This window comes from Falco rusticolus, unplaced genomic scaffold (assembly GCF_015220075.1).
Source record: "Falco rusticolus isolate bFalRus1 unplaced genomic scaffold, bFalRus1.pri scaffold_193_arrow_ctg1, whole genome shotgun sequence".
Taxonomy (NCBI): domain Eukaryota; kingdom Metazoa; phylum Chordata; class Aves; order Falconiformes; family Falconidae; genus Falco; species Falco rusticolus.
Window position 1 is genome coordinate 1 of NW_023618200.1, and position 25,925 is coordinate 25,925.

Sequence of the window (25,925 nt, forward strand, 5' to 3'; positions counted from 1 at the left end):
CCGCCCCCACCGGAGACGCCCCGCCCCCACCCCCCGGAGCCCGCCCCTCCCCCCTCGGCTGCCTCCTCCTCCTCTTCCTCCCCTCCTCCTCCTCCTCCTCCCCCCCCCACCGGCGACTGGGACGCCACCGCCCCTCCCCCCACCTCTGCCCCCCCCTCCCCCCCCGGCGCCGAGGCCTGGAGCCAGCGGGACCCCGGCGAGGAGCGGCCGCCCAGCCCCCCCCCAGCCGAGACGGTCAGTGCCTCTCACCGCCCCCCCCTTCCTATAATTAATTAATTATCACTTTTAATTAACACTTGTCTGCCCCTCCCCCTCCTCAGGCTGCCAAGTTCCCAGAGTGGCGCCCGCCGCCCCCTGAGAACCGCCCCGACCCCCCCGCCCCTCCCCCCGCCGGCCCCTCCTCCTCCTCCTCCTCTTCCTCCCCCCCCCGCCCCCCCGGAGGGGCCCCAGCGTGCTGCCGCCCCGCCCCCCCCGGCCCCTCCCCCCGCCGAGGAGCGCAAGGAGGGGGGGGTGGGGAAGAAGGTGAAGGTGCGGCCCCCCCCCCTCAAGAAAACCTTCGACTCGGTTGACAAGTGAGTGGGGGGAGGGGCGGGGGGTGGGGGTGGGGGGGTCCCATTGGGTCCTGGTGGGTTCCCAGTGGGTCCCAGTGGGTTCTCGGTGGGTTCTTGTAGGTACTTTGGGTGCTGGTGGGTCCCTGGTGGGTTCCTATTGGGTCCCGTTGGGTGCCCACGGGTGCTGGTGGGTTCCTGTTGGGTTTTTTGGGTGCTGGCGGGTCCCTGGTGGATTCTTAGTGGGTTCCTGTTGGGTGTTTTGGGTTCCTGGTGCGTTCCCAGGGGGTGCTGTTCGGTCCTGGTGGGTTCCCGTTGGGTGCTGGTGGGTTCATTGGGATCCTGTTGGGCACCGTTGGGTTCCTGGTGGCTTACCATAGCGTTCCGGGTTGGTTCTTTGGGTGCTGGTGGGTTCTTGGTGGGTTCCTGGTGGGTTGGTTGGGTGCTGGTGGGTCCCGGTTGGTCCTGGTGGATTCTCAGTGGGTTCCTGGTGGGTTCTTGGTGGATTCGCTGGGTGCTGGTGGGTCCCGGTTGGTCCTGGTGGGTTCTCGGTGGGATCCTGGTGGGTTTGTTGGGTGCTGGTTGGTCCGGGTGGGTTCTCAGTGGGTTCCTGGTGGGTTTGGTGGCTTTGGTGGGTGCTGGCTGGTGCCGGTGGGTGCCGTGGTTCGGTGGGCGCAGGGTGCTGTCGGAGGTGGACTTCGAGGAGCGCTTCGCCGAGCTGCCCGAATTCCGGCCGGAGGAGGTGCTGCCCTCCCCCACCCTGCAGGCGCTCGCCACCTCCCCCCGCGCCATCCTGGGCAGCTACCGCAAGAAGCGCAAGAACTCCACGGGTGGGGGAGGGGCAGGGGGCACGGGGGAGGGGCTGGGTGCCGAGGGGAGGGGGTTAGGGGTGGGGGGGGGGGTTGGGGGGTGGAGGAGGGGTTGGGTGCCGAGGGCATGGGGTGTGGGGGGGTGGGGTAGGGGATGGGGTGGGGGTGGATGGGGGAGGGCTTGGTGCCCAGGGGGGGGTGGGGGTGGGAGGGGCTGGGTGCCGAGGGGGTGGGTGGGGGAGGGGTTGGGTGCTGGGGTGTTGGGGGAGGGGATGTTTGATGGGGGGAGGGGCGAGTCCATGGGGGTCTGAGGGGAGGAACAGGGACATGGGGACAGTGTGGCTGCCTGGGGGGGGGGAGGGGCTGTCGGGGGGAGAGGAGAGGCGGGGGATGGGGGGGTGGGAGGGGGGACCCGGCGGGGGGTGGGGGGACAGGGGGGACACGCAGTGGGGGCACTGGGGGGGTGACACGGGGTCAGGGTGAGGTCACGGGGGCAGGTGGGTTCACACGGGGCCATGGGCGGGGGGGCGTGGCCATGTAATGGGGCGGGGCCACGGGTGGGGGCGGGGCCACAGGGCTGGGGGGGTGCACCCGTGACCATTTGGGCTGGAAGGGGCTGGGGGAGGGGCTGGGTGCCTGGGTGTTGGGGAGGGGAGGTTGGATGGGGGCCAGGGGGCGGGGCAGGGGGGGTGTGGGCGGGGCGGGGGGCGGGGCGCTGACCGCCCCTCCTCCCCCAGAGCTGGACCCCTGCGGGGAGGACCCCTCCTCCCCCAAGCGGAGGCTGCGCCGTCGCTCCAGCTGCGGCTCCGAGCCCAACACCCCCAAGAGCGCCAAGTGCGAGGGGGACATCTTCACCTTCGAGCGGCCGGGTGAGGGGGGGCGGGGCAACGGGGTGGGGGAGGGGCTGGGGTGGAACCCCGGGGAGGAGGGAGAAAGGGGGGGGAGGGAGATCAGAGGAAAGTGACTTTGGAGGAGGGGAGGGGGAGGGGCAACCGGGGGGGAGTGGCACACGGAGGGGAGGGGCAACCGGGGTGGGGGAGGGGCTGGGGTGGAACCCTGGGGGGGAGGGAGCGAGGTGGGGGGGGGAGATTACAGGAAAGTGATTTTGGGGGGAGGGGCACCCAGGAGGGGGAGGGGTGAGGGGAGGGTGGGGGGGAGACTGCGGTGGGGGAGGGGACGGGCACCCCACTGTGGGGGGGGCCACAGGGAGGGGAGGGGCCAAAGGGGGGCGGGGCCACTGCTCTATGGGCAGGCCAGGGTTGTTGATCCCCTCCCCTGTGAGTGGCGGGAGGGGGGGTGGGGGGGGGTCGGGGTTTCGGGCGGGGCGAGGGGCTTCCCCCAGCCCTTCCCCCCCGCTGACGGTGTGGGCGGGGCGCAGGGGGGGGAGGGGGAGGAGGCGCTGGCGGAGCTGGAGTACGAGAAGGTGCCGTTCTCCTCCCTGCGCCGCACGCTGGACCAGCGCCGCGCCCTCGTCATGCAGCTCTTCCAGGAGCACGGCTTCTTCCCCTCGGGTGCGACACGCCCCCCGACACGCCCACCCCACCCACAGCCCTGCCCCCACCCACAGCCCAACCCCCCAATCCACCCCCCCATCCCCCCCCCCCCCCTTAAACGGCTCCAAACTGGCCCCAAGGCACCAAATAGACACGGGTGCCCCTGTTGTGTAGCCCCGCCCACACCCGTGGCCCCGCCCACACCCGCCCATGGCCCCGTGTGACCCTGCCTGCCCCCGTGACCTCGCCCTGACCCCGTGTCACCCCCCTGTGTCCCCACCCCCCACTGTATCCCCTCTCCCCCTCCCCCATTGACCTGCCCACCCCCCACCCCATCCCTCCCCACCCCTCCCCCACCCCCGCTGACGGCCCCTCCCCCCTCAGGCATCCACAATGTCCCCATGACCCTGTTCCCTCCTTCCCCTCCCCCCAACCCCCTCCCCCTCCCACCAACCCCCTCCCCCACCCCTCCCGGGTCCCCCCTCCCCACCCATCCCCCACCCCCACTGACGGCCCCTCCCCCCCACCCCCGAGGCCACAACCACACTGTCCCCATGTCCCTGCTCCCCCCATCCCCCTCCCCCGCACCCCCCAGGTCGCCCCTCCCCCACCCCCACAGTGTCCCCCCCTACCAGCCATCCCCCGCTCCTCCCCCACTGCCCCGCTGACGGCCCCTCCCCCCCCCCAGCCCAGGCCACGGCCGCCTTCCAGGCGCGCTTCGCCGACATCTTCCCCACCAAGGTCTGCCTGCAGCTCAAGATCCGCGAGGTGCGCCAGAAGATCATGCAGGCGGCCACGCCCCCCGAGCAGGCCCCGACCCCCGACCCCGCCCACCACGAGCAGGCCCCGCCCCCCGAGCCCGCCGCCGCAGCCAACGACGCCAACGCCCCCGCCAACGACGCCCCGCCCCCTCCCGAGCCCTCCTCCGGGGGGGGCGGGGCACGCTGACCCCCTCCCCTCCTTTCATCCCCCCTCCCCCCTCCGCCGTGGGGGCGGGGTCTGGGGGGGCGGGGCCCCGGGCGGGGTCACGTGACCGAGTAAAAGCCTTGGAGCCCCCCCCCCAGCACCTGCCTGACTCTGCCCACCGAGGGGGGTGGTGGTGGGGGAGCACTGGGATTGGATGGGGGAAAGAGGGCGGGGCTGGGCAGGACACGCCCATCACTCCATTGGGGTGGGGCTGGGGCCGGAAGGGAAACGCCCCTATGTTAAAGGGGTGGGACATGCCCCCAAAAGGGGGGAGGGGCTGGGGGCAGGGCTGGGGGCACCCTTCACTTATTGGGGGCTGGGGGCGGGGCAAGACACACCCCTCAAAGGGGGGCGGGGCAGGACACGCACCTCACTTTAAGGGGAGGGGCGGGGTCAGAAATGCCCCTCACTTGAAGGGGAGGGGCTGGGGGCGGGGTCAGACACGCCTATCCCTTTAAGGGGAGGGGCTGGGGGCGGGGCCGGACACCCCCCTCGCTTTAAGGGGGAGGGGGATATGCTGGGGGGCACCACGTTGGGGGGGTGGGCAGGGACAGCCCGGGGGTCACACGGGGTCACACAGGGACACCGCGGGGACAGCGGCCCGCGCCGCTCCCTCCGGCCAATCAGGGCGCGCGTTTCAGGCGCAGGTGGGGCGCGGAGCCAATCACCGCTGGGCTTGCATCCAGGGCGTGAAGGTTTCCCGCCCTTTTCCGCCCGGCAGCCAATCAGCGGTGGCGGCGCTGCGAGGGGGCGGAGCCGAGCGGGCTGGACCGTTACAACTCCGGGGAGTGGGGGCGGCTGGAGAACGGCGCAAGCTCCCGGCGTCCCCCGCGCCGAGGGGCGGTACCACGGCGCCCCGCCCCTCCCGCCGGCCCATTGGCCGGTGCGTGTTCTCGCAGCCATTGATTGGCTGACGGACTCTCGCGAGAGCTCCGGCCCTGCGCCTTTCCCCGGGCGGCCCCGGGTTCCCCCTCTTCCGATCCCGCCGGGCGAGGTGGCAGCAGCGAGGTCCGGGGGGGGGGGGGGGGGGGGCGTTACAGGGGTCTGGGGGCGTCCTGTGGGGGCGGGGCACATAGGTCCTTGGAGGGGGGGTAGAAGGGTCTGGGAAGGGACAGTGGGGGGGTCCAAGGGGTCACACAGGGGCCATGTGGGGGGGCACGGGGGTCTGGGGGGGGTTCCCAATGGGGAAAGGGGGGCACACAGGGATCTGGGGGGGGGTCCCAAGGGAGGCACATGGGGATTCTGGGGGGGGGTCACATAGATCCGAGGGGGGGGTCACAGGGGTCCGGGGTGGGGCCAAGGTGTCACACAGAGGTCCTGGGGGGGGGGTGTCCCAATGGGGTCCGGGGGGGGGGGCGGGGCGGGCATAGGGGGTCACAGGGGTCCTGGGGCGGGGGACCAAGGGGGGCACATGGGGGTCGTGGGGGGGGTACAGGGGTAGGGGGGGTCACATAGGTCCGGGGAGGGCACGTGGGGGGGCACGGGGGGTCTGGGGGGGCAACACGGGCCTGGGAGGGGCACGGGGGTCCAAGGGGAGCAAATAGGGGGGAGGGGGCACAGGGGTCTGGGGGGGTCCCAAGGGAGGAGCATGGGGGTCCGGGGGGGGGGGGGTAACACGGGTCTGGGGGGGGGCACAGGGGTCTGGGGGGGGTCCCGTGGTGCCGGTGCTTGCGCTGAGCCCCCCCAGATGTGGGCGGGGGGGGGTCCCGGTGCCCCCGCTGACGCCCCCTCCCCCCCCAGATGCCGGGGGTGACGGTGAAGGACGTGAACCAGCAGGAGTTCGTGCGCGCGCTGGCGGCCTTCCTCAAAAAGTGAGGGGGGGGCGCGGGGGGGGCTGGGGGGCACCGGGGGGGGGGGGGGGGCTGCAGCCGTTACCAGAGTAACGGGGGGAGCTTAATGGGAGAACTGGGGAAGGGTCCCAGTATAATGGGAGGGACGAGTGGGAGCTGTCACTGGGATAACTGAGGGGGGTTGAGGTGAGGGGGGGGGCCTGGTATAATGGGGGGGGTCTGGGAGTTGTTACTGGGACAGCTGGGGGGTCTGGGGGCACCAGGGGAGGGGGGGGCTCAATGAGAGAACTGGAGGAGGGTCCCAGTATAATGGGGGGTGTCTGGGGGCTGTCACTGGGGTGACTGGGGGGGTCCCAGTATAACGGAGGGTGGTCTGGGGGCTGTCACTGGGGTAACTGGCAGGGATCCCAGTACAATAGGGGGGTCTGGGGGCTGTCACTGGGGTAACTGGCAGGGATCCCAGTACAATAGGGGGGTCTGGGGGCTGTCACTGGGGTGACTGGCAGGGATCCCAGTACAATAGGGGGGTCTGGGGGCTGTCACTGGGGGGGACACAGATTGGGTCTTGGGGGGGTTCCAGGCTGTTACTGGGGTAACTGGGGAGGGTCCTAGGGCCATTCCCGGGGGTCCTGGTGGGGCTCGGGGGCTGGGGGGGGTCCTGGGGGGGTGGGGGTCCCACGCAGCCCCCTCCCCAGGTCGGGGAAGCTGAAGGTGCCGGAGTGGGCGGACACGGTGAAACTGGCCAAGCACAAGGAGCTGGCGCCCTACGACGAGAACTGGTTCTACACACGGGCCGGTGAGTGGGGGGGCACTGGTATAATGGGGAAGGGCACTGGGATACTGAGGAAAGGGCACTGGGGGGCACAGGGATACCAGAGAGGGTACTGGAGGGGCGCTGTGATACTGACGAAAGGGCACTGGAAGCACTGGGGGGCACAGGGAGACCAGAGAGGACGCTGGAGGGGCACTGGGATACTGAGGAAAGGGAACTGGGAGCACTGGGGGGCACTGGGATACCAGATAGGGCACTGGGATACTGGGGAAAGGGTACTGGGAGTATGGGGGGGCACTGGGATACTAGGGAAAAGGCAGTGGGATATCAGAGAGAGCACTGGGGTCCACTGGGATTCCAAGGAAATGGCACTGGGAGTACTGGGAAGACAGTGGGACCATTGCGGAGAGTACTGGGGTCTTGGGAAGGGGTCACTGGTGAAGGAGACTGGGAGGACTCGTGCCGGGGGGGGGGAGGGCTGGGCTACCTGGGGAGGGTACTGGGATTGCTGGAGGGGGGCACTGGGGGGCACTGGGATACGGGGGAGAGGATACAGGGATGTGTCAGGACTTGAGGGGGGAAATGGGTGCCCCGGGGGGGGGATGGGGGGGCCCGGTGCCTCCCCCCCACTGACGCAGCCGCCCCTCCCCCCAGCATCGACGGCGCGGCACCTGTACCTGCGGGGGGGCGCAGGCGTGGGCTCCATGGCCAAGGTGTATGGGGGGCGCCAACGCCGCGGCGTCCGGCCCAGCCACTTCAGCCGCGGCTCCGGCGCTGTCGCCCGCCGCGTCCTGCAGGCGCTCGAGGCCCTGAAGGTGGTCGAGAAGGACCAGGACGGGTGAGGAAACGCCTTTTCCCACAAAATTCCCTTTTCCCTAGAAATTTCCCTTTTTTTTCCCGGAAAATTTCCCCCTTTTTTCCGGGAAATCTCATTTCTTTCCAGGAAATTTCCTCCTTCCTTTCCAGGAAATTTCCTCCCTCCTATCAGGAAGCACCCTCCCCGCTTCCAGGAAGTGTCTTCTTTTCTGGGAAGTGCGCTGTCTCTTTTTGGGGAATGCCCTCCTTTCTTCCAGGGAATACCCCCTTCTTCTGGGAAGTGTTGTCCCTCTCCCAGGAAGTGTTGTCTCTTTTGGGAAGTGTCTTACTCCATCTGGGAAATGTTCTCCTCCATCCCGGAAAATGCCATTTTCTATGCAGGAAATCCCCCTGTTGCAGTGATTTGGTCCCTCATTCCAGGAAACAGTGCCCCCCACTGCTGTGGTTTTTTGGGAAGTGTTCTCTGTCTTTTAGGAAGTGCCCTCCTTCATCCAGGAAATCCTCGTGTTGTAGGAAATTTCCCTGTTCCAGCAATGTGTCTCCTCATCCCAGGAAATTCCCTCTTCCAGGAAATCCTTACTTCCGGGAAACTGCCCCCTTATTCGCAAGAATTCCCCTTTTCTTATTTGGGAAAAATTCCCCCCTGGTTTTGGAAAATATTCCCGTTTTTGCAGGAAATATTCGTTTCCTATTCAGGAAAAATTCCACCACTATTGAGGGAAATTTCCCTCTTTATTCGGGGAAATCCACGCTCTTTTTGGGGAAAAGTTTCTCCCTTTCTGGGAAAAAAATTCCCCCCCTTTTTGGAAAAATTGTGCCACCTACTCATGGAAATATTCCCCCGTTTTTGGGAAAATTCCCACCTCTTTTTGGGAAATTTCCCCGGTTTTGCCTGTTAGTTCCTGAATTTGCGCTTTTCTTTCATTCCGTAACTTTGCCCTTTAATTCCCAGATTTTGTCTTTTTCATTAATTCCTTTTTTTTTTTTAATTTCCAAATTCCCCCTTCCCAGTGACAGACATGGGGGGGAGGGGGGGCGTTACCCACTCCCCAATTTCCAATTTTTTTTTTTATTTCCCTTCCCCCCCCCCCTTATTTTTTTAAATTCCCCATTTCCTCCTTTTCTTAAAATTCCCCGTTTCCCCATTTTTTCCATTCCCCTTTTCCACCCTTCAAAATTTTTCCAATTTCCCCCTTTTGATTTTCCTTTCTCCCACCTTTTCAAATTCCCAAGTTGCCCGTTTCCCCTTTAATTCCTCTTGCCCGTTCCCCTTTCCTGCCTTTTTAAAATTTTTCCCCTTTTTCCCCCAAAAATCCCCAATTTCCCCTTTTAATCCCCCTTTTCTCCCTTTCTTTCCCCCAAAAATCCCCATTTCCCCTTTTAATTCCGCTTTTCTGCCTTTTCCCCCCAAAATCCCATTTTCCTCTTTTAATTCCGCTTTTCTGCCTTTCCCACAAAAAATCCCCATTTTCCCCTTTTAATTCTCCTTTTCTCCCTTTCTTCCCACCCAAAATCCCCATTTTCTGCTTCTTTTAATTCCCCTTTTTCCCCAAAAATCCCCATTTTCCCCTTTTAATTCCCTTTTTCCCCCAAAAAATCCCCATTTTCCCCTTTTAATTCCCCTTTTCTTCCTTTTTCCCTCTTCTCCCGGTTCCCCCCCTACCCCCCCTAATTACTCCCCTAATTACTAATAAACCGCTAATTACTAATCACGGCGGTTTCCCGCAGCGGCCGCAAGCTGACCCCACAGGGGCAGCGGGACCTGGACCGGATCGCTGGGCAGGTGCGTTTTGGGGCCATTTCGGGGGGGTTTTGGCAATTCCATGGGGTTTTAAAATTTGAATTTTGGCGCCGTTTTAGGCTTTTTTTTAACACTTTGGTGCCTTTTGCCGCCCCTCCCCCCCCCCCCAGGTGGCCGCCGCCAGCAAGAAGCACTGAGGAGCTGGAATAAAAGAGACCCTGGAGCGGCTTTTTTTGGTGGTTTTTTTTTTTTTTAATAAAAGGGCCCCAAAATAGGGGGAAATTGCCCCAAAATACTGAGAGGGGATCACAAAATGTGGGGGGAAACCTGAAATGGGGGGAAAGTGTCCCAAAATATTATGGGGGGGTGTCCCAAAATGGGGGAAAACTGCCCAAAATGCTGGGAAAACCTGCTACAAAATATCACTGCGTTCCCAAAATGGCGTGAAAATGCCCCAAAATTCAGAGGAAATCGGAAATTAAGGGAAAAGCCACCCAGAATAGGGAAAGGGTTCCCCAAAACGAGGAGAAAGTGCCCCAAAATAGGGAGAAACTGCCAAAATGGGCGGGAATTGCCCAAAATCCTAAGGGGGGGGTCCCAAAATGGGGGAAAAAGCCCAAAATGGGGGAAAACTGCCCCAGATCCTAGGGGGGGATCCCAACATGGGGGGGAAACTGCCACAAAATGCGGGAGGGGAATTCTAAAATTGAGGGGGAAACCCCCCAGAATAGGGGGAGATGCCGAAATGGGGGGGGAAATACTCCAAATATTAATTTGGGGGTGTAAAAATGATTGAAAATGCCCCAAAAGTTGAGGGGATCCCCAGTGTGTGTGTGTGTGTGTGTCAGGGTGATGCAGGAGCTGGTTCCTGGAAGAAAATAGGGATTTTTTTTAGTCAATAATTTGGGGGGTTTGGCCAAAATTGGGGGGGGGGGGGGGGTGTATACGTTTTTGTACAAAAATGTACATTTTTAGCTGGAAATGGAGGGTTTTGGGGGAATTGGGATTTAAAGGAGGCGGCAGGGCCTTGTAAAATGGGGTAAAAATGGGGAGGTTTGGGTGCTGCCCGTCCTGAGGGGAGGGGAATGAGTTTTTTATCCAAAATGACAAAATTCTGTCATTAACCAGCCGCGACCAAGGCGGGGGGGGGGGGGCGGCTGCTCCAGCGGCTGCAGTGGGGTTTTGGGTTGAAAAAAGCCTTTTTTGGCCCCTGTGGAAGAAGGAAAGCAGATGTTTGGCGGCCGGGGCTTTGCTGAGGGGTGTTCTTCTGCGTGGGCACCCCAGGGGCGGGGGAAGGTGGGTTTTTGGGGCTAAAACCCCCTAAATGTGGCAGGTGGCGGGCGAGCCGGCTGCGAGGGGCTTCTCCCTTCCCCAGGGGGCCGCTTATCCCGGCTCCGTCCCGGCTTTTCGTCCCTCGGGCGCCGCTGTGGGCCTGCCGGGACGAAAAAGGTCGCCCGGCCCTTAATCCCGTTAATTTTACCTCAAAAAACGTTTATTTTTTCCCTCGGGGGGGGGAAAAAGCGCGGTTCGCCTCAGAGAAGCAGACGTAGTCCTGAGGGAGGGGGGAGGGGGCGGGGCCCGGCGGCACGCGCGGGGGCGGGGCTGGGGTGGGCGCGGGCGCTGATTGGTGGGTTGGGCGGGGAGGGGGCGTGGCCGCGGGAAGGGCGGGAAAGCGGCGGCGAAGGGGTAACGCGGCCGCCGCCATTTTGCCCCGCGTCCCTCATGGCGGGTGAAGCCGCTTCGGCGCCTCCTGCCGCGGCCCCTGGGCGGTGAGTTCCCGGCGGGGCGCAGCCGCCTTCCTCCCGGACCCTTCGGCGAACCCCCGGCCGGGCCGCCCTTCCACCCTCCGGGCTTCCCCTTCGGGGTGTCCGACCCCCCGCACCTCCCTCAGGCTGCCCCGCGGCGGTTCAGCCCCGGTTCCCCCCGCTTTGGCCCAGTTCAGCCCCGGTTCCCCCCAGTTCAGCCCCATTTCCCCCCGCTTTGGCCCAGTTCAGCCCCATTTTCCCCCAGTTCAGCCCCGTTTCCCCCCTCTTTGGCCCAGTTCAGCCCCATTTCCCCCCAGTTCAGCCCCAGTTTCCCTTCATTTTGGCCCCATTTCCCCCCCATTGGCCCAGTTCAGCCCAGTTTCCCCCCAGTTCACCCCCGTTCCCCCCCCTTGTCCCAGTTCAGCACCATTTCCCGCCACTTTGGCCCAGTTCAGCACCATTTCCACCCAGTTCAGTCCAGTTTCCCCCCCTTTAGCCCAGTTCAGCCCCATTTCCCCTCCCCCCGCCTTTGCCCAGTTCAGCCCAGTTCCCCCAGTTCAGCCCCATTTCCCACCACTTTGGCCCAGTTCAGCCCCAGTTCCACCCAGTTCAGCCCAGTTTCTCCCCCTTTGGCCCAGTTTAGCCCCATTTCCTCCCCCCCTTCGCCCAGTTCAGCACAGTTTCCCCCAGTTCAGCCCAGTTTCCCCCCACTTTGGCCCAGTTCAGCCCCATTTCCCACCCCCAGTTCAGCCCAGTTCAGCCGCATTTCCCCCCCTTTGGCGCCCAGTTCAGCCCCATTTCCCCCCAGTTCAGCCCAGTTCCTCCCCCCCTTTGGCCCAGTTCAGCCCAGTTTCCCCCCCGCTTTGGCCCAGTTCAGCCCAGTTTCCCCCAGTTCCCCCAGTTCAGCCCCATTTCCCCCCCTTTGGCCCAGTTCAGCCCAGTTTCCCCCCCAGTTCAGCCCAGTTTCACACCCATTTCCCCCCCAGTTCAGCCCAGTTTCCCCCCCATTTCCCCCCAGTTCAGCCCCATTTCCCCGCAGTTCAGTCCAGTTTCCCCCCCTTTGGCCCAGTTCAGCCCCATTTCCCTCCCCCCTTGGACCAGTTCAGCCCAGTTCAGCCCCGTTCAGCCCCATTTCCCCCCCTTTGGCCCAGTTCAGCCCAGTTTTCCCCCCCCCCTTTGGCCCAGTTCAGCCCTGTTTCCCCCCAGTTCAGCCCCATTTCGCCCTGCTTTGGGCCACTTCAGCCCCATTTCCCCCCAGTCCAGCCCAGTTCCCCCCGTTTCGGCCCCGTCCAGCCCGGTGCCCCCCCCCAGGGCCGTGTTGGGGCACCCCCCCCCCGCCCCCCCGGCCCCCCGCCCCCCCCTCCCCCCGGAGCAGAATGGCCACCCTGTTCGGGCTCAGTGGCCGCTTTGTTCGGCGCGGTGGGGGGGGCGGGGGGGGGTTGGGCTGCCATAGAAACTGCCCCCCACCCCCCCCCGCCACCGCGTCACACGGCTGGGGGCCCCCCGCCCACCCTGGGGGGTCCTGGCCCCCTTGGGGTGACCCCAGCCCACCCTGGGGGGGCCCAGCCCACCTTGGGGGGCTTCTGGCCCCCTTTGGGGTGACCCCAGCCCACCCTGGGGTGCCCCCTGACCCACCCTGGGAGGGGTCTGGCCCCCTTTGGGGTGTCCCCAGCCCACCCTGAGGGGGGTCCTGGCCCCTTTGGGGTGACCCCTGCCCACCCTGGAGGGCCACAGTCCCCTTTGGGGTGACTCCAGCCCCCTCTGGGGGGGTCCTGACCCCCTTTGGGTGCCCCCTGCCCACCGTGGGGGGGTCCTGGCCCCTTTGGGGTGACCTCAGCTCACCCTGGGGGTCCCCAGCCCACCTTGGGGGGCTTCTGTCCCATTTGGAGTGCCCCCTGCCTACCCTGGGGTGCCCCCTGCCCACTCGGGGGTGGGGGTCCTGGCCCCTTTGGGTGCCCCCTGACCACCTGGGGGGACCCAGCCCACGCTGGGGGGGTCCTGGCCCCTTTGGGGTGACCCCAGCCCACCCTGGGGGTCCCCAGCCCACCTTGGGGGGCTTCGGGCCCTTTGGGGTGCCCCCTGCCCACACTGGGGGAGGTCTGGTCCCCTTGGGGTGCCCCCTGCCCACCCTGGGGGTCCCCAGCCCACCTTGGGGGGCTTCTGGCTCCTTTGGGGTGCCCCCTGCCCACCCTGGGGGACCCCAGTACTCTTTGTGGTGACCCCTGCCCACTCTGGAGTCCCCAGTCCCCTTCGGGGTGACCCCAGCCCAATCTAGGGTGCCCCCCCTCACACTGGCGTGCCCCCAGCCCACCCTGGGGTCCCCAGTCTCCTCTGGGGTGCCCCCTCCCACCCCGGGGTCCCCCATGGGCTGCCCCTCCCCCTACCCTGGGGTGCCCCCCCCCCCACCCCGGGTGTATGGGTGACACTGGGGGTCCCTTATCCCCCCCCACCCGCATGGGCCTGTAAAGAGCAACCCCCTCCCCTCCCCCCCCAGCTCGCTCCCAGGGCTCCTCCCCCTCCTCCTCCTCCCCCATTGGCCCAGCCTCCCGCATCTCATTAGCATACATTATCCTCAGGGCCCGGCAGGTGGGGAGCGGCAGAGGGACGCGGCAGCCGCCATGCAGCCCCCCCCGCGCCCCCCCCTGCGCCCCGCGCTGCTGCCGGGCCTCATCCTGCTCTGGGCCGCCGGACACGGTAAGGGACCCCCCAGCCCCCCTCCCAGCCCCCCCAAACCTCCCCCAGCCCCCCCCCTCCCTTCCCCCCCCTCCCCCCATCGCCCCTGTCCCCACACCGGGGGGAGGACAGCAGCCCCCACCATCCCCATCCTCCTCCCCATCCCCCTCCCCCCCCCCCCCCGTTTTAGGCCCGCAGCCCCCCCGCCCCTCTGCCGCAGCCCCCCCCCCCTCCTGCCACCGAGGTCCCCGTGTCCCCTCCCCCTGTCACCAACCCCTGCAGATTGGTGGGGGGGGCGCTTGCCCCCCCCCACCCCCCTCCCCATCCCCATCGGTCCCCTCGGGGGGAAGCTGTCCCTTCCCCCCCCCTCACCGCAGCCTGGGGACACTGGGGGGGGGGTCTGTCACCTTGTCACTTTGTCACACACACACACCCCCACCCCCCCCGACTTGGACACCCTCGGGTGCCCCCCCCCCAGCATCCCCCTCCCCCCAAACCTGCGGGGGGGGGCGGGGGGCGTCACTCTCTGGGGGTCTGTCGCCCCCCCCAGTGTCCCCTCCCCCATGTGCCACCATCCCCATCCCCCCCCCAGGGTGGGTGACACCGTGTCCTCGTGCGCCAGTGACACTCGTGCGGGGCTGGCGTGCCCTCCCCCAACTCCACGTGTGTGTGTCGTGTGTCCCCCCCCCCTCATTTCCCCTTGCCTTGGGGACACCCTGTCCCGCTACTTGCTGGGGGTGACCCCCCCCCCCCCCCCGATCCCCTGTGACCCCTCCCCCATGCATTGTGACCCCCCCCAGGACACTCAGGACCCTGTTGCCCACCCACCACCCCCCCCCGCCCTTGTCCCCTCACCCTGGGGACACCCCTGTCCCCCTCCTCGCTCAGGGTGACCCCTCCCCCATCCCCTATGACCCCCCCCTCCCCGTCCCTGTGACCCCTCCCCCATCCCTTGTGAACCCCCCCCCCCCCATTCTTTGAGACCCCTCCCCCGTGTCCCCTCCCCCTGGGGACACCCAGGTCCCCCTCCTCGCTGGGGGTGACCCCCCCATCCCCTGTGCTCCCCACCATCCCCTATGACCCCTCTGTCCCTGAGACCCCTCCCCCACCCCCTGTGCCCCCCCTATTCCTTGAGACCCCTCCCCCATCCCTTGTGACACCCCCCCCCATGTCCCCTCACCATGGGGCCACCCCTGTCCCCCTCCCCGCTGGGGGTGACCCCTCCTCTCTGACCCCTCCCCCATCCCCTGTGACCCCTCCCCCATCCCCTGTGACCCCTCTGTCCCCTGTGCCCCTTCCCCCGTCCCTTGTGACCCAACCCCCACCCCCCCCCCGTGTCCCCTCACCCTGGGGCCACCCCTGTCCCCCTCCCCGCTGGGGGTGACCCCTCCTCTCTGACCCCTCCCCCATCCCCTGTGCGCACACACCCCCCTCCCCCCCCCCCCCCGACACTGGGGACCCCGTTGCCTCCCCCCGGGTGGGGGATGGGCGCCAAGGGCCCCACCCTGACGCCTGGGTGTCCCCCCCCTCCCCCCCCACGAGGTGCCAGGCGCCACCGGCCTGTCCCTGGGGCGGGTGACACAGAAAAGGGCCATTGTCCCCTCCCCCGGCCCTGAGGGGGGGGGAGGGGGCACCCAGGCGCCTCCCCTCCCCCACCCAGCACCCACGCGGGGGCACCCAGGCGGCCTGGGGTGTGTGTGTGACAGGAACAGTGTCCCCTCCCCCCCGTGTCACCTCCCGGGGTGTCCCTGCGCCCCTCCCTCCCCCCCAGGGTGACCTTGGTGGGGGACGACCTTGGCGGTGACCCCAGGGTGGGGGGGAGGGGGGGCTGTGCTGACACAGTGGAACCAGCGATGTCACACACCCCCCCTCGGGGACAACACGCGGGGACACGGGGGGGGGGGGGGGGGGGGGGGGGGGCGGGGAGGGGGACACCGGAGGGGGGGTGGGGCACTGGTGTCCCCAGTGTCCCCAGCATCCCGGTGTCAGTGTTACTGCTGTCCCCAGTGTCCCCAGCATCCATCCCGGTGTCGGTGTCACTGGTGTCACCAGTGATGATGTCACTGGTGTCTCCGGTGTTGGTGTCACCGGTGTCCCCAGCATCCCAGTATCGGTGTCACTGGTGTCCCCAGCGATGATGTCACTGGTGTCCCCGGTGTCGGTGTCCCAGCATCCCAGTATCAGTGTCACCGGTGTCCCCAGCATCCCGATGTTGGTGTTACTGGTGTCCCCAGTGTCACCAGCATCCATCCCAGTGTCGGTGTCACCAGCATCCCAGTATCGGTGTCACTGATGTTCCCAGCATCCCAGTGTCGGTGTCCCCACTGTCACCAGTGATGATATCACTGGTGTCCCCGGTGTCGGTGTCACCAGTGTCAGTGTCCCCAGCATCCCAGTGTCGGTGTCACCGGTGTCACCAGCATCCCAGTATCGGTGTCCCCGGTGTCACCAGTGATGATGTCACTCGTGTCCCTGGTGTCAGTGTCCCCAGTGTTGGTGTCCCCGGTGTCCCCAGCATCCCAGTGTCGGTGTCACCGGTATCCCCGGCGATGATGGCGCTGCTGTCCCCGGTGTCAGTGTCACTGGTGTCACCAGCATCCCAGTATCGGTGTCACTGGTGTCCCCAGCATCCCAGTGTTGGTGTCCCCGGTGTCACCAGTGATGATGTCACTGGTGTCCCGGGTGTCGGTGTCACCAGTGTTGGTGTCCCTGGTGTCACCAGCATCCCGCTGTTGGTGTCACTGCTGTCCCCAGCGATGATGTCACTGGTGTCCCCAGTCTCAGTGTCCCCAGCATCCCCGTGTCAGTGTTGCTGGTGTCACCAGTGTCAGTGTCACCAGTGTCCCCAGCATCCCAGTGTCGGTGTCACTGGTGTCCCCAGCACCCTGCATCGGTGTCCCCAGTGCCCCCAGCGTCCCCAGAATCCTGGTGTTGGTGTCACCGGTGTCCCCAGCACCCCAGTGTCCCCCGTGTCGGTGTTACTGGTGTCCCCACTGTCAGTGTCCCCAGTGTCGGTGTCACTGGTGTCCCCAGCACCCTGCGTCGGTGTCCCCAGTCTCAGTGTCACCGGTGTCACTAGCGATGATGTCACTGGTGTCCCCGGTGTCCCCAGCATCCCAGTGTCGGTGTCCCCGGTGTCCCCAGAATCCTGGTGTTGGTGTCACTGGTGTCCCCAGCACACCAGTGTCCCCACTGTCAGTGTCACTGGTGTCCCCAGCACCCTGCATCAGTGTCACCAGTGTCCCCAGTGTCAGTGTCACTGGTGTCACCACTGTCAGTGTCACCACTGTCAGTGTCACTGGTGTCCCCAGCATCCCAGTGTCACTGGTGTCCCCAGCACCCCAGTGTCCCCGGTGTCGGTGTCACTGATGTCCCCAGCACCCTGCGTCGGTGTCCCCAGTGTCAGTGTCACTGGTGTCCCCAGCGATGATGTCACTGGTGTCCCCGCTGTCGGTGTCGGTGTCACTGGTGTCCCCAGTGTCGGTGTCCCCAGTGTCCCCAGCACCCCAGTGTCCCCACTGTCAGTGTCACTGATGTACCCCGCACCCTGTGTCGGTGTCACCAGTGTCGGTGTCACCAGTGTCAGTGTCCCCAGCATCACCAGCATTCCAGTGTTGGTTCACCAGTGTCACCAGTGATGATGTCACTGGTGTCCCCAGCACCCCAATGTCCCCAGTGTCCCCAGCATCCCGGTGTTGGTGTCACTGGTGTCCCCAGCATCCTGGTGTCGGTGTCACTGGTGTCCCCAGTGTTGATGTCACCAGTGTCCCCAGCACCCCGGTGTCAGTGTCCCCAGCGATGGTCCCACCGATATCCCCAGTGTTGGTGTCACCAGTGTCCCCAGCGTCCTGGTGTCAGTGTCTCCAGTGTCCCCAGTGTCGGTGTCACTGGTGCCCCCAGCACCCTGCATCATTGTCCCCAGTGTCGGTGTCCCCAGTGTCCCAGTGTCGGTGTCACCGGTGTCCCCAGTGTCCCCAGCATCCCAGTGTCGGTGTCACTGGTGTCCCCGGAGTCAGTGTCACCGGTGTCACCGGTGTCCCCAGCATCCCGGTGTTGGTGTCACTGGTGTCCCCAGTGTCAGTGTCCCCAGTGTTCCCAGCATCCCAGTGTCAGTGTCACTGGTGTCCCCAGCGTTGGTGTCCCCACTGTCGGGGTCCCCAGTGTCACCAGCATCCCAGTGTCGGTGTCACCGGTGTCCCCACTGTCAGTGTCACTGGTGTCCCCAGCACCCTGCATTGATGTCCCCAGCGTCCCAGTGTCAGTGTCCCCAGTTTCCCCAACTTCCCAGTGTCGGTGTCCCCAGCACCCCAGTGTCACCAGTGTCAGTGTCACTGATGTCCCCAGCACCCTGCGTTGGTGTCCTCAGTGTCAGTGTCACCAGTGTTGGTGTCCCCAGTGTCCCCAGCACCCCAGTGTCAGTGTCACTGGTGTCCCCAGCACCCCAGTGTCCCCATTGTCAGTGTCACTGGTGTCCCCAGCACCCTGCATTGGTGTCACCGGTGTCCCCAGTGTCAGTGTCACCAGTGTTGGTGTCACCAGTGTCCCCACCATCCCGGTGTCAGTGTCACTGGTGTCCCCAGTGTTGGTGTCGCTGGTGTCCCCAGTGTCCCCAGCACCCCAGTGTCAGTGTCACTCGTGTCCCCAGCGATGATGTCACTGGTGTCCCGAGTGCTGGTGTCCCCACTGTCCCCAGCACCCCAGTGTCGCTGTCCCCAGTCTCACTGTCCCCAGTAACAGTGTCCCCAGTGCCCCCAGCCCCCAGTACTGGTGTCCCTGCTGTCGCCAGTGCCCCCACCCCCCCGCTTTGTTGTCCCCAGTCCCCCAGTGCGGGTGTCCCCAGTGCCCCCAGCCCCCCGGTATTGCTGTCTCCAGTGCCCCCAGCCCCCCAGTATTGGCATCTCCAGTATCCCCAGTGCCCCCAGACCCCCGGTGTGTGTGCCCCAGTGGCCCCAGTCCCCCATGACACTGTCACCAGCCCCCTGGTATTGGTGTCCCCAGTGCCCACAGCCCCCCAATACTGGTGTCCCCAGTGCCCCCACCCCTCAGTATTGGCGTCCCCAGTATCCCCAGTGCCCCTAGTACTGGCGTCCCCATTGCCCCCAGTATCCCCAGTGCCCCCAGTATACCCAGTGTCCCCCCAGGGCGGGCACAGGAGGTGCACGCGGAGAACGTGACGGTGCTGGAGGGCGGCACGGCCGAGATCACCTGCCACCTGCACCAGTACGACGGCTCCATCGTCGTCATCCAGAACCCGGCGCGCCAGACGCTCTTCTTCAACGGCACCCGCGGTGAGGGGGGGCGGGGGAGGGGCGGGGGGACCTCAGGGTGCCCATAGCGACCTCAGGGTGGCCCTCTGGTGGCCATGGAGACCTTGAGGTGGCCATGGGGACCTTGGGGTGGCCTTCGTATGGCCATAGGGACCTCGGGAGAACTCAGGGTGGCCATAGCGATCTCAGGGTGGCCATAGGGACCTCAGGGTGGCCCTGTGGTGGCCACGGAGACCTTGAGGTGGCCCTGTGGTGGCCCTGTAGACCTTTTAGGTGGCCATAGGGACCTCGGGGGGACCTCAGGGTGCCCATAGCGACCTCGGGCTGACCCTGTGGTGGCCATGGAGACCTTGAGGTGGCCATGGAGACCTCAGGGGGACCTCAGGGTGGCCATAGCGACCTCAGGGTGGCCCTGTGGTGGCCATGGAGACCTTGAGGTGGCGATAGGGAGCTTGGGGGACCTCAGGGTGCCCATAACGACCTTGGGGTGGCCTTGATGTGACCCTGTGGTGGCCACGGGGACCTCGGGGTGGCCATGGAGACCTCAGAGGGACTTCAATGTGGCCATAAGGACCTCAGGGTGGCCCTGTAGTGGCCATGGAGACCTTGGGGTGGCCCTGTGGTGGCCATGTGGACCTCGGGGGGACCTCAGGGTGCCCATAGGGACCTCGGGGTGACCCTGTGGTGGCCATGGAGGCCTTGAGGTGGCCATGGAGTCCTTGGGGTGGCCTTCTCATGGCCATTGGGACCTCGGGGGACCTCAGGGTGCCCATAGCGACCTCAGGGTGGCCATAGCGACCTCAGGGTGGCCCTCTGGTGGGCACGGAGACCTTGAGGTGGCCCTGTGGTGGCCCTGTAGACCTTTTAGGTGGCCATAGGGACCTCAGGGGGACCTCAGGGTGCCCATAGCGACCTCGGGCTGACCCTGTGGTGGCCATGGAGACCTTGAGGTGGCCATGGAGACCTCAGGGGGACCTCAGGGTGGCCATAGCGACCTCGGGCTGACCCTGTGGTGGCCATGGAGACCTTGAGGTGGCCATGGAGACCTCAGGGTGGCCATAGCGACCTCAGGGTGGCCCTGTGGTGGCTGTGGAGACCTTGAGGTGGTGATAGGGAACTTGGGGGACCTCAGGGTGCCCATAACGACCTTGGGGTGGCCTTGAGGTGGCCCTGTGGTGGCCACGGGGACCTCGGGGTGGCCATGGAGACCTCAGAGGGACTTCAATGTGGCCATAAGGACCTCAGGGTGGCCCTGTAGTGGCCATGGAGACCTTGGGGTGGCCCTGTGGTGGCCATGTGGACCTCGGGGGGACCTCAGGGTGCCCATAGGGACCTCGGGGTGACCCTGTGGTGGCCATGGAGGCCTTGAGGTGGCCATGGAGTCCTTGGGGTGGCCTTCTCATGGCCATTGGGACCTCGGGGGACCTCAGGGTGGCCCTCTGGTGGGCACGGAGTCCTTGAGGTGGCCCTGTGGTGGCCCTGTAGACCTTTTAATTGGCCATAGGGACCTCGGGGGGACCTCAGGGTGCCCATAGCGACCTCAGGCTGACCCTGTTGTGGCCATGGAGACCTTGAGGTGGCCATGGAGACCTCAGGGGGACCTCAGGGTGGCCATAGCGACCTCAGGGTGGCCCTCTGGTGGGCACGGAGACCTTGAGGTGGCCCTGTGGTGGCCCTGTAGACCTTTTAGGTGGCCATAGGGACCTCGGGGGGACCTCAGGGTGCCCATAGCGACCTCGGGCTGACCCTGTGGTGGCCATGGAGACCTTGAGGTGGCCATGGAGACCTCAGGGGGACCTCAGGGTGGCCATAGCGACCTCAGGGTGGCCCTGTGGTGGCCATGGAGACCTTGAGGTGGCGATAGGGAACTTGGGGGACCTCAGGGTGCCCATAGCGACCTTGGGGTGGCCTTGATGTGGTCCTGTGGTGGCCATGGAGACCTTGAGGTGGCCATGGAGACCTCAGGGTGACCTCAGGGTGCCCATAGCGACCTCAGGGTGGCCCTGTGGTGGCCATGGGGACCTTGGGGTGGCCATGGGGACCTCGGGAGGACCTCAAGGTGGCCATACGGACCTCAGGGTAGCCCTGTGTTGGCCATGGGATACTTGGTGTGGCTTTGGGGACCTCGGGGGGACCTCAGGGTGCCCATAGTGACCTCGGGGTGGCCCTGTGGTGGCCATGGGGACCTCAGGGTGGCCATGGAGACCTCGGGGGGACCTCAGGGTCGCCGTAGCGACTCAGGGTGGCCATAGTGACCTCAGGGTGGCCCTGTGGTGGCCACGGAGACCTTGAGGTGACCCTGTGGTGGCCATGGGGACCTCGGGCTGGCCATGGAGACATTGGGGGAACCTCAGGGTGCCCATTGCGACCTTGGGGTGGCCCTGTGGTGGCCATGGAGACCTTGAGGTGGCCATGGGGACCTTGGGGTGGCCTTCTCATGGCCATAGGGACGTCAGGGGGACCTCGGGGTGCCCATAGGGACCTTGAGGTGACCCTGTGGTGGCCACGGGGACCTTGGGGGAACCTCAATGTGCCCATAGGGACCTCAGGGTGGCCATAGGGACCTCGGGGTGGCCCTGTGGTGGCCATGGGGACCTTGGGGTGGCCCTGTGGTGGCCATGGGGACCTCGCGGGGACCTCAGGGTGCCCATAGCGACCTCAGGGTGGCCCTGTGGTGGCCATGGAGACCTCAGGTTGGCCCTGTGGTGGCCATGGGGACCTTGAGGTGGCCCTGTGGTGGCCATGGGGACCTCGGGGTGGCCATGGAGACGTCGGGGGAACCTCAGGGTGGCCATAGGGACCTCAGGGTGGCCCTGTGGTGGCCGTGGAGACCTTGGGGTGGCCCTGTGGTGGCCATGGGGACCTCGGGGTGGCCATGGAGACCTTGAGGTGGCCATGGGGACCTTGGGGTGGCCTTCTCATGGCCATAGAGACATCGGTGGGACCTCAGGGTGCCCCTAGCGACTTTAGGGTGGCCATAGCGACCTCAGGGTGGCCCTGTGGTGGCCATGGAGTCCTCGGGGTGGTCCTGTGATGGCCTTGTAGACCTTGAGGTGGCCATGGAGACCTCCGGGGGGACCTCAGGGTGGCCCTGTGGTGGCCATGGAGACCTCGGGGTGGCTCTGTGGTGGCCATGGGGACCTCGGGGTGGCCATGGAGACCTTGGGGGGACCTCGGGGTGGCCCTGTGGTGGCGATAGGTGCCCATGGGTGACCTTGTGGTGGCCATGGATGACCATGGTTGGACTTATGGTGGCCATGGTTGACTTTGTGGTGGCCATGGCTGACCTTGTGGTGGCTATGGCTGACCTTTTGGTGACCATGGCTGATGATAGAGTGGCCATGGCTGACCTTGTGGTGGCCATGGCTGACCATGGTTGGACTTGTGGTGGCCATGGGTGACCTTAGGGTGGCCATAGGTGACCATGGTTGGACTTGTGGTGGCCATGGCTGACCATGGTTGGACTTGTGGTGGCCATGGGTGACCTTAGGGTGGCCATAGGTGACCATGGTTGGACTTGTGGTGGCCATGGGTGACCTTAGGGTGGCCATAGGTGACCATGGTTGGACTTGTGGTGGCCATGGCTGACCATGGTTGGACTTGTGGTGGCCATGGGTGACCTTAGGGTGGCCATAGGTGACCATGGTTGGACTTGTGGTGGCCATGGGTGACCTTAGGGTGGCCATAGGTGACCATGGTTGGACTTGTGGTGGCCATGGGTGACCATGGTTGGACTTGTGGTGGCCATGGGTGACCCTGTGGTTCCATGGCTGCCCATGGGTGGCCTTGTGGTGGCCGTGGGTGGCCCTGGGTGGTGACGCGGTGGCGGTGTGCCCGCAGCGCTGAAGGACGAGCGGTTCCAGCTGGCGGAGTTCAGCCGGCGGCGGCTGCGCGTGCGCCTGGCCCGGGCGCGGCTGGAGGACGAGGGCGGGTACCGCTGCCAGCTCTACTCCGAGGCCACCCAGCTGCAGGTGGCCACCCTCAGCGTGCTGGGTAGGGACACCTGGGGACACCTGGGGGGGGTGGGGACATCTCAGGGGGGTTGGGGACACCTGGGGAATGGGGACATGGGGGTTTGGGGACATATCGGCGGGGGGGGGGGTGGGTGTTGGGGACACCTGGGGACATCTCAGGGGTGTTGGGGACATCTCAGGGGGTTGGGGACACCTGGGGACATCTGAGGTGGGGTTTGGGACATCCCAGGGGGGTTGGGGACACCTGGGGACATCTCAGGTAGGGTTTGGGATATCTCAGGGGGGTTGGGGACATCTCCGGGGGGTTGGGGGCATCTGGGGACACCAGGGGATGGGGACACCTGGGACACACAGGGGGGGACAACAGCTAGGGGGGGCTTGGGGACACCTGGGGACATCTCAGGGGGGTTGGGGACGCTCGGGTGGTGGGGACATCTGGGGGGGCTGGGGACACCTGGGGACATGTCCCTGCTGTCTGCCTGTCCCTCCCCCCTGTCCCTTGTCCCCCCATCCCCCCCCAGTGCCCCCCGAGGCGCCGCTGGTGGAGGGCGGGGCGGCGCTGGAGGGGGCGGAGCTTGAGCTGAGCTGCCTCGTGCCGCGCGCCCGGCCCCCGGCCACCCTGCGCTGGTACCGCGACCGGCGCGAGCTGCCAGGTGGGGGAGGGGCGGGGGGAGGGGGAGGGGCTGGGGGGGAGGGGGAGGGGCTGGGGGGCCATGGGGGAGGGGTGGGGTTGGATGGGGGAAACGTGGGGGAGGGGCTGGAGGACATGGGTGGGAGGGGCTGGGGGGACGTGGGGGGAAGGGGGACCTGGGTGGGCTGGGGGGGAGGGGGAAGGGGTTGAGGGGAGGGGCTGGGGGGAACATAGGGGGAGGGGGGGACAGGGTGGATGGGGGAGGGGCTGGGGGACATGGGGGGGGTCGAGGGGGGGTGGGGACCCAGGTTGGGGACACGGGGGGTCGTGGAGGGGTGTGGCCGCCCCCACCCCTGCTGTCCCTGCTGACACCCCCCTCCCCTCCCCCACCCCTGTGTGTGTGTCTCCGTGTCACCTGCCCCCCTCCCCCCATCCCTGTCCCCCCTCCCCCCCCATGTCCCCCCACCCCCCCCCCCGTCCCCCCGGTCCCCATGTCCCCCGTATCCCCTCGTCCCCCCGTCCCCACATCCCCCCCTATTCCCATCCCCCCCGTCCCCCCCCATGTCCCCCCGTGTTCCCTCATCCCCCCTCCCCCCCATCCCCCATGTCCCCCCCTCCCCCCCCATGCCCCCCCCCCCCCCCCCCCAGGGCACAGCACCCGGGAGCAGCGCGGCGCCGTGTTCGAGCAGCGCAGTGTCCTGCGCCTGCGCGTGGAGCGTCGTGACCACGGGGCCATCGTCACCTGCGAGGCCACGCACCCCGCGCTGGGCCGGGGGCAGCGCCGGCAGACGCAGTACATGCTGGACGTCCAGTGTGAGCCGCGGGGGACTGGGGGGCACTGACTGGGGGGCACTGGGAGGGGACTGGGAGCAGACTCGGAGGCACTGGGAGCAGACTGGGGGATAGTGGGAGGGACTGGGGGGCACTGGGAGTGGACTGGGAGCAGACTCTGGGGCACTGGGAGGCACTGGGGGCAGACTGGGGGATAGTGGGAGGGACTGGGGGGCACTGGGAGTGGACTGGGAGCAGACTGAGGGACAGTGGGAGGCACCGGGCAGCACTGAGAGGGGACTGGGAAAAGACTGGGGGCACTGGGAGGGACTGGGGTGCACTGGAGGGGCACTGGGGGGCACTGAGAGGCACTGGGGGGGACTGGGAGGCACTGGGAGGGGACTGGGGGGCACTGGGAGCAGACTGGGGGGCAATGGGAGGGACTGGGGGGCACTGGAGGGGCACTGGGGGGCACTGAGAGGCACTGGGGGGGACTGGGAGGCACTGGGAGGGGACTGGGGGGCACTGGGAGCAGACTGGGGGGCAATGGGAGGGACTGGGGGGCACTGGAGGGGACGGGGAGGCACTGGGATCAGACTGGGAGGCGCTGGGGGTGCCAGCTGTCCCCTCCCCCCAGACCCCCCCACTGCGCGCATCCAGCCCTCGCAGAGCGTCCTGCGGGAGGGGGACACGCTGGTGCTGACCTGCGCCGTCAGCGGGAACCCGCGGTACTGGGGGGACTGGGAGGGACTGGGGGGGGACTGGGAGGGCACTGGGAGGCACGGGGGGGGGCCTGGGAGGGAGTGGAGGGGACTGGGGGGGGGATTGGGAGGCACTGGGGGGGGAGTGGGAGGGACTGGGGGGACTGGGAGGGGGCAACTGGGGCCACTGGGAGGAGCTGGGAGGGGGTTGGGGGGGTCAGCGTGTGACTCTGGGTGGGGATCGGGAGGCACTGGGTGACACTGGGGAGGGCACTGGGGGAATACTGGGAGGCACTGGGGTGATACTCGGGGGCACTGGGTGACAGTGGGGTGACCCCGGCTGACCCTGGTGACCCCATGTGACCCCGGGTGACACCGGGGTGACCCCGCTGCCCCCTGGATGACCCCGCTGACCTCTGGTGACCCCGGATGACCCCGTTGACCTTGGATGACTCCGCTGACCCCGGCTGACCCCCGGCTGACCCCGGGTGACCCCCCCCCAGCCCCACCGAGATCGCCTGGAGCCGCGGGAATGAGTCGCTGCCGCCGCGGGCGCGGGCGCAGGGGGCGCTGCTGACGCTGCCGGCGCTGGGGCCGCAGGACAACGGCACCTACAGCTGCCGCGCGCACAACGCCCACGGCCGGGCCAGCGCCCACTACGTGCTCGTCGTCTACGGTCAGTGCGACCCACAGCGACCCATAGCCCTGCCCCATAGCCTGCCCCATAGCGGGACCCATAGCGGGACCCATAGCGACACATGGAGGGATCCATAGCGACCCATAGCGACCCATAGCCCTGCCCCATAGCCCTGCCCCATAGCGGGACCCATAGCGGGACCCATAGCGACACATGGAGGGATCCATAGCGACCCATAGCGACCCATAGCCCTGCCCCATAGCCCTGCCCCATAGCGGGACCCATAGCGACACATGGAGGGATCCATAGCGACCCATAGCCCTGCCCCATAGCGGGACCCATAGTGACACATGGAGGGATCCATAGCGACCCATAGCGACCCATAGCCCTGCCCCATAGCCCTGCCCCATAGCGGGACCCATAGCGACACATGGAGGGATCCATAGTGACCCATAGCGACCCATAGCCCTGCCCCATAGCCCTGCCCCATAGCGGGACCCATAGCGACACATGGAGGGATCCATAGTGACCCATAGCGACCCATAGTGACCCATAGCCCTGCCCCATAGCCCTGCCCCATAGCGGGACCCA

General features: G+C 66.4%; 2 protein-coding genes across 2 annotated transcripts; both read left to right on the forward strand.

The window, feature by feature from the left end:
- Window positions 1–4,703: 4,703 nt before the first annotated feature.
- RPS19 (ribosomal protein S19) lies at window positions 4,704–9,163 on the forward strand. Its single transcript, XM_037374764.1, has 6 exons — window positions 4,704–4,824; window positions 5,557–5,627; window positions 6,302–6,402; window positions 7,033–7,216; window positions 8,923–8,977; window positions 9,106–9,163. The coding sequence occupies exons 2-6, from the start codon at window positions 5,557–5,559 to the stop codon at window positions 9,130–9,132; spliced, it is 438 nt and encodes a 145-aa protein (XP_037230661.1). The 5' UTR covers window positions 4,704–4,824; the 3' UTR covers window positions 9,133–9,163.
- A 1,500-nt stretch (window positions 9,164–10,663) lies between these two features.
- On the forward strand, window positions 10,664–25,919 carry LOC119142056 (cell adhesion molecule 4-like). The gene is made up of 8 exons (XM_037374763.1): window positions 10,664–10,704; window positions 13,257–13,374; window positions 18,495–18,641; window positions 22,461–22,613; window positions 23,116–23,247; window positions 23,874–24,038; window positions 24,634–24,724; window positions 25,201–25,919. The coding sequence occupies exons 2-8, from the start codon at window positions 13,299–13,301 to the stop codon at window positions 25,469–25,471; spliced, it is 1,035 nt and encodes a 344-aa protein (XP_037230660.1). The 5' UTR covers window positions 10,664–10,704; window positions 13,257–13,298; the 3' UTR covers window positions 25,472–25,919.
- The last annotated feature ends 6 nt before the right edge of the window (window positions 25,920–25,925 follow it).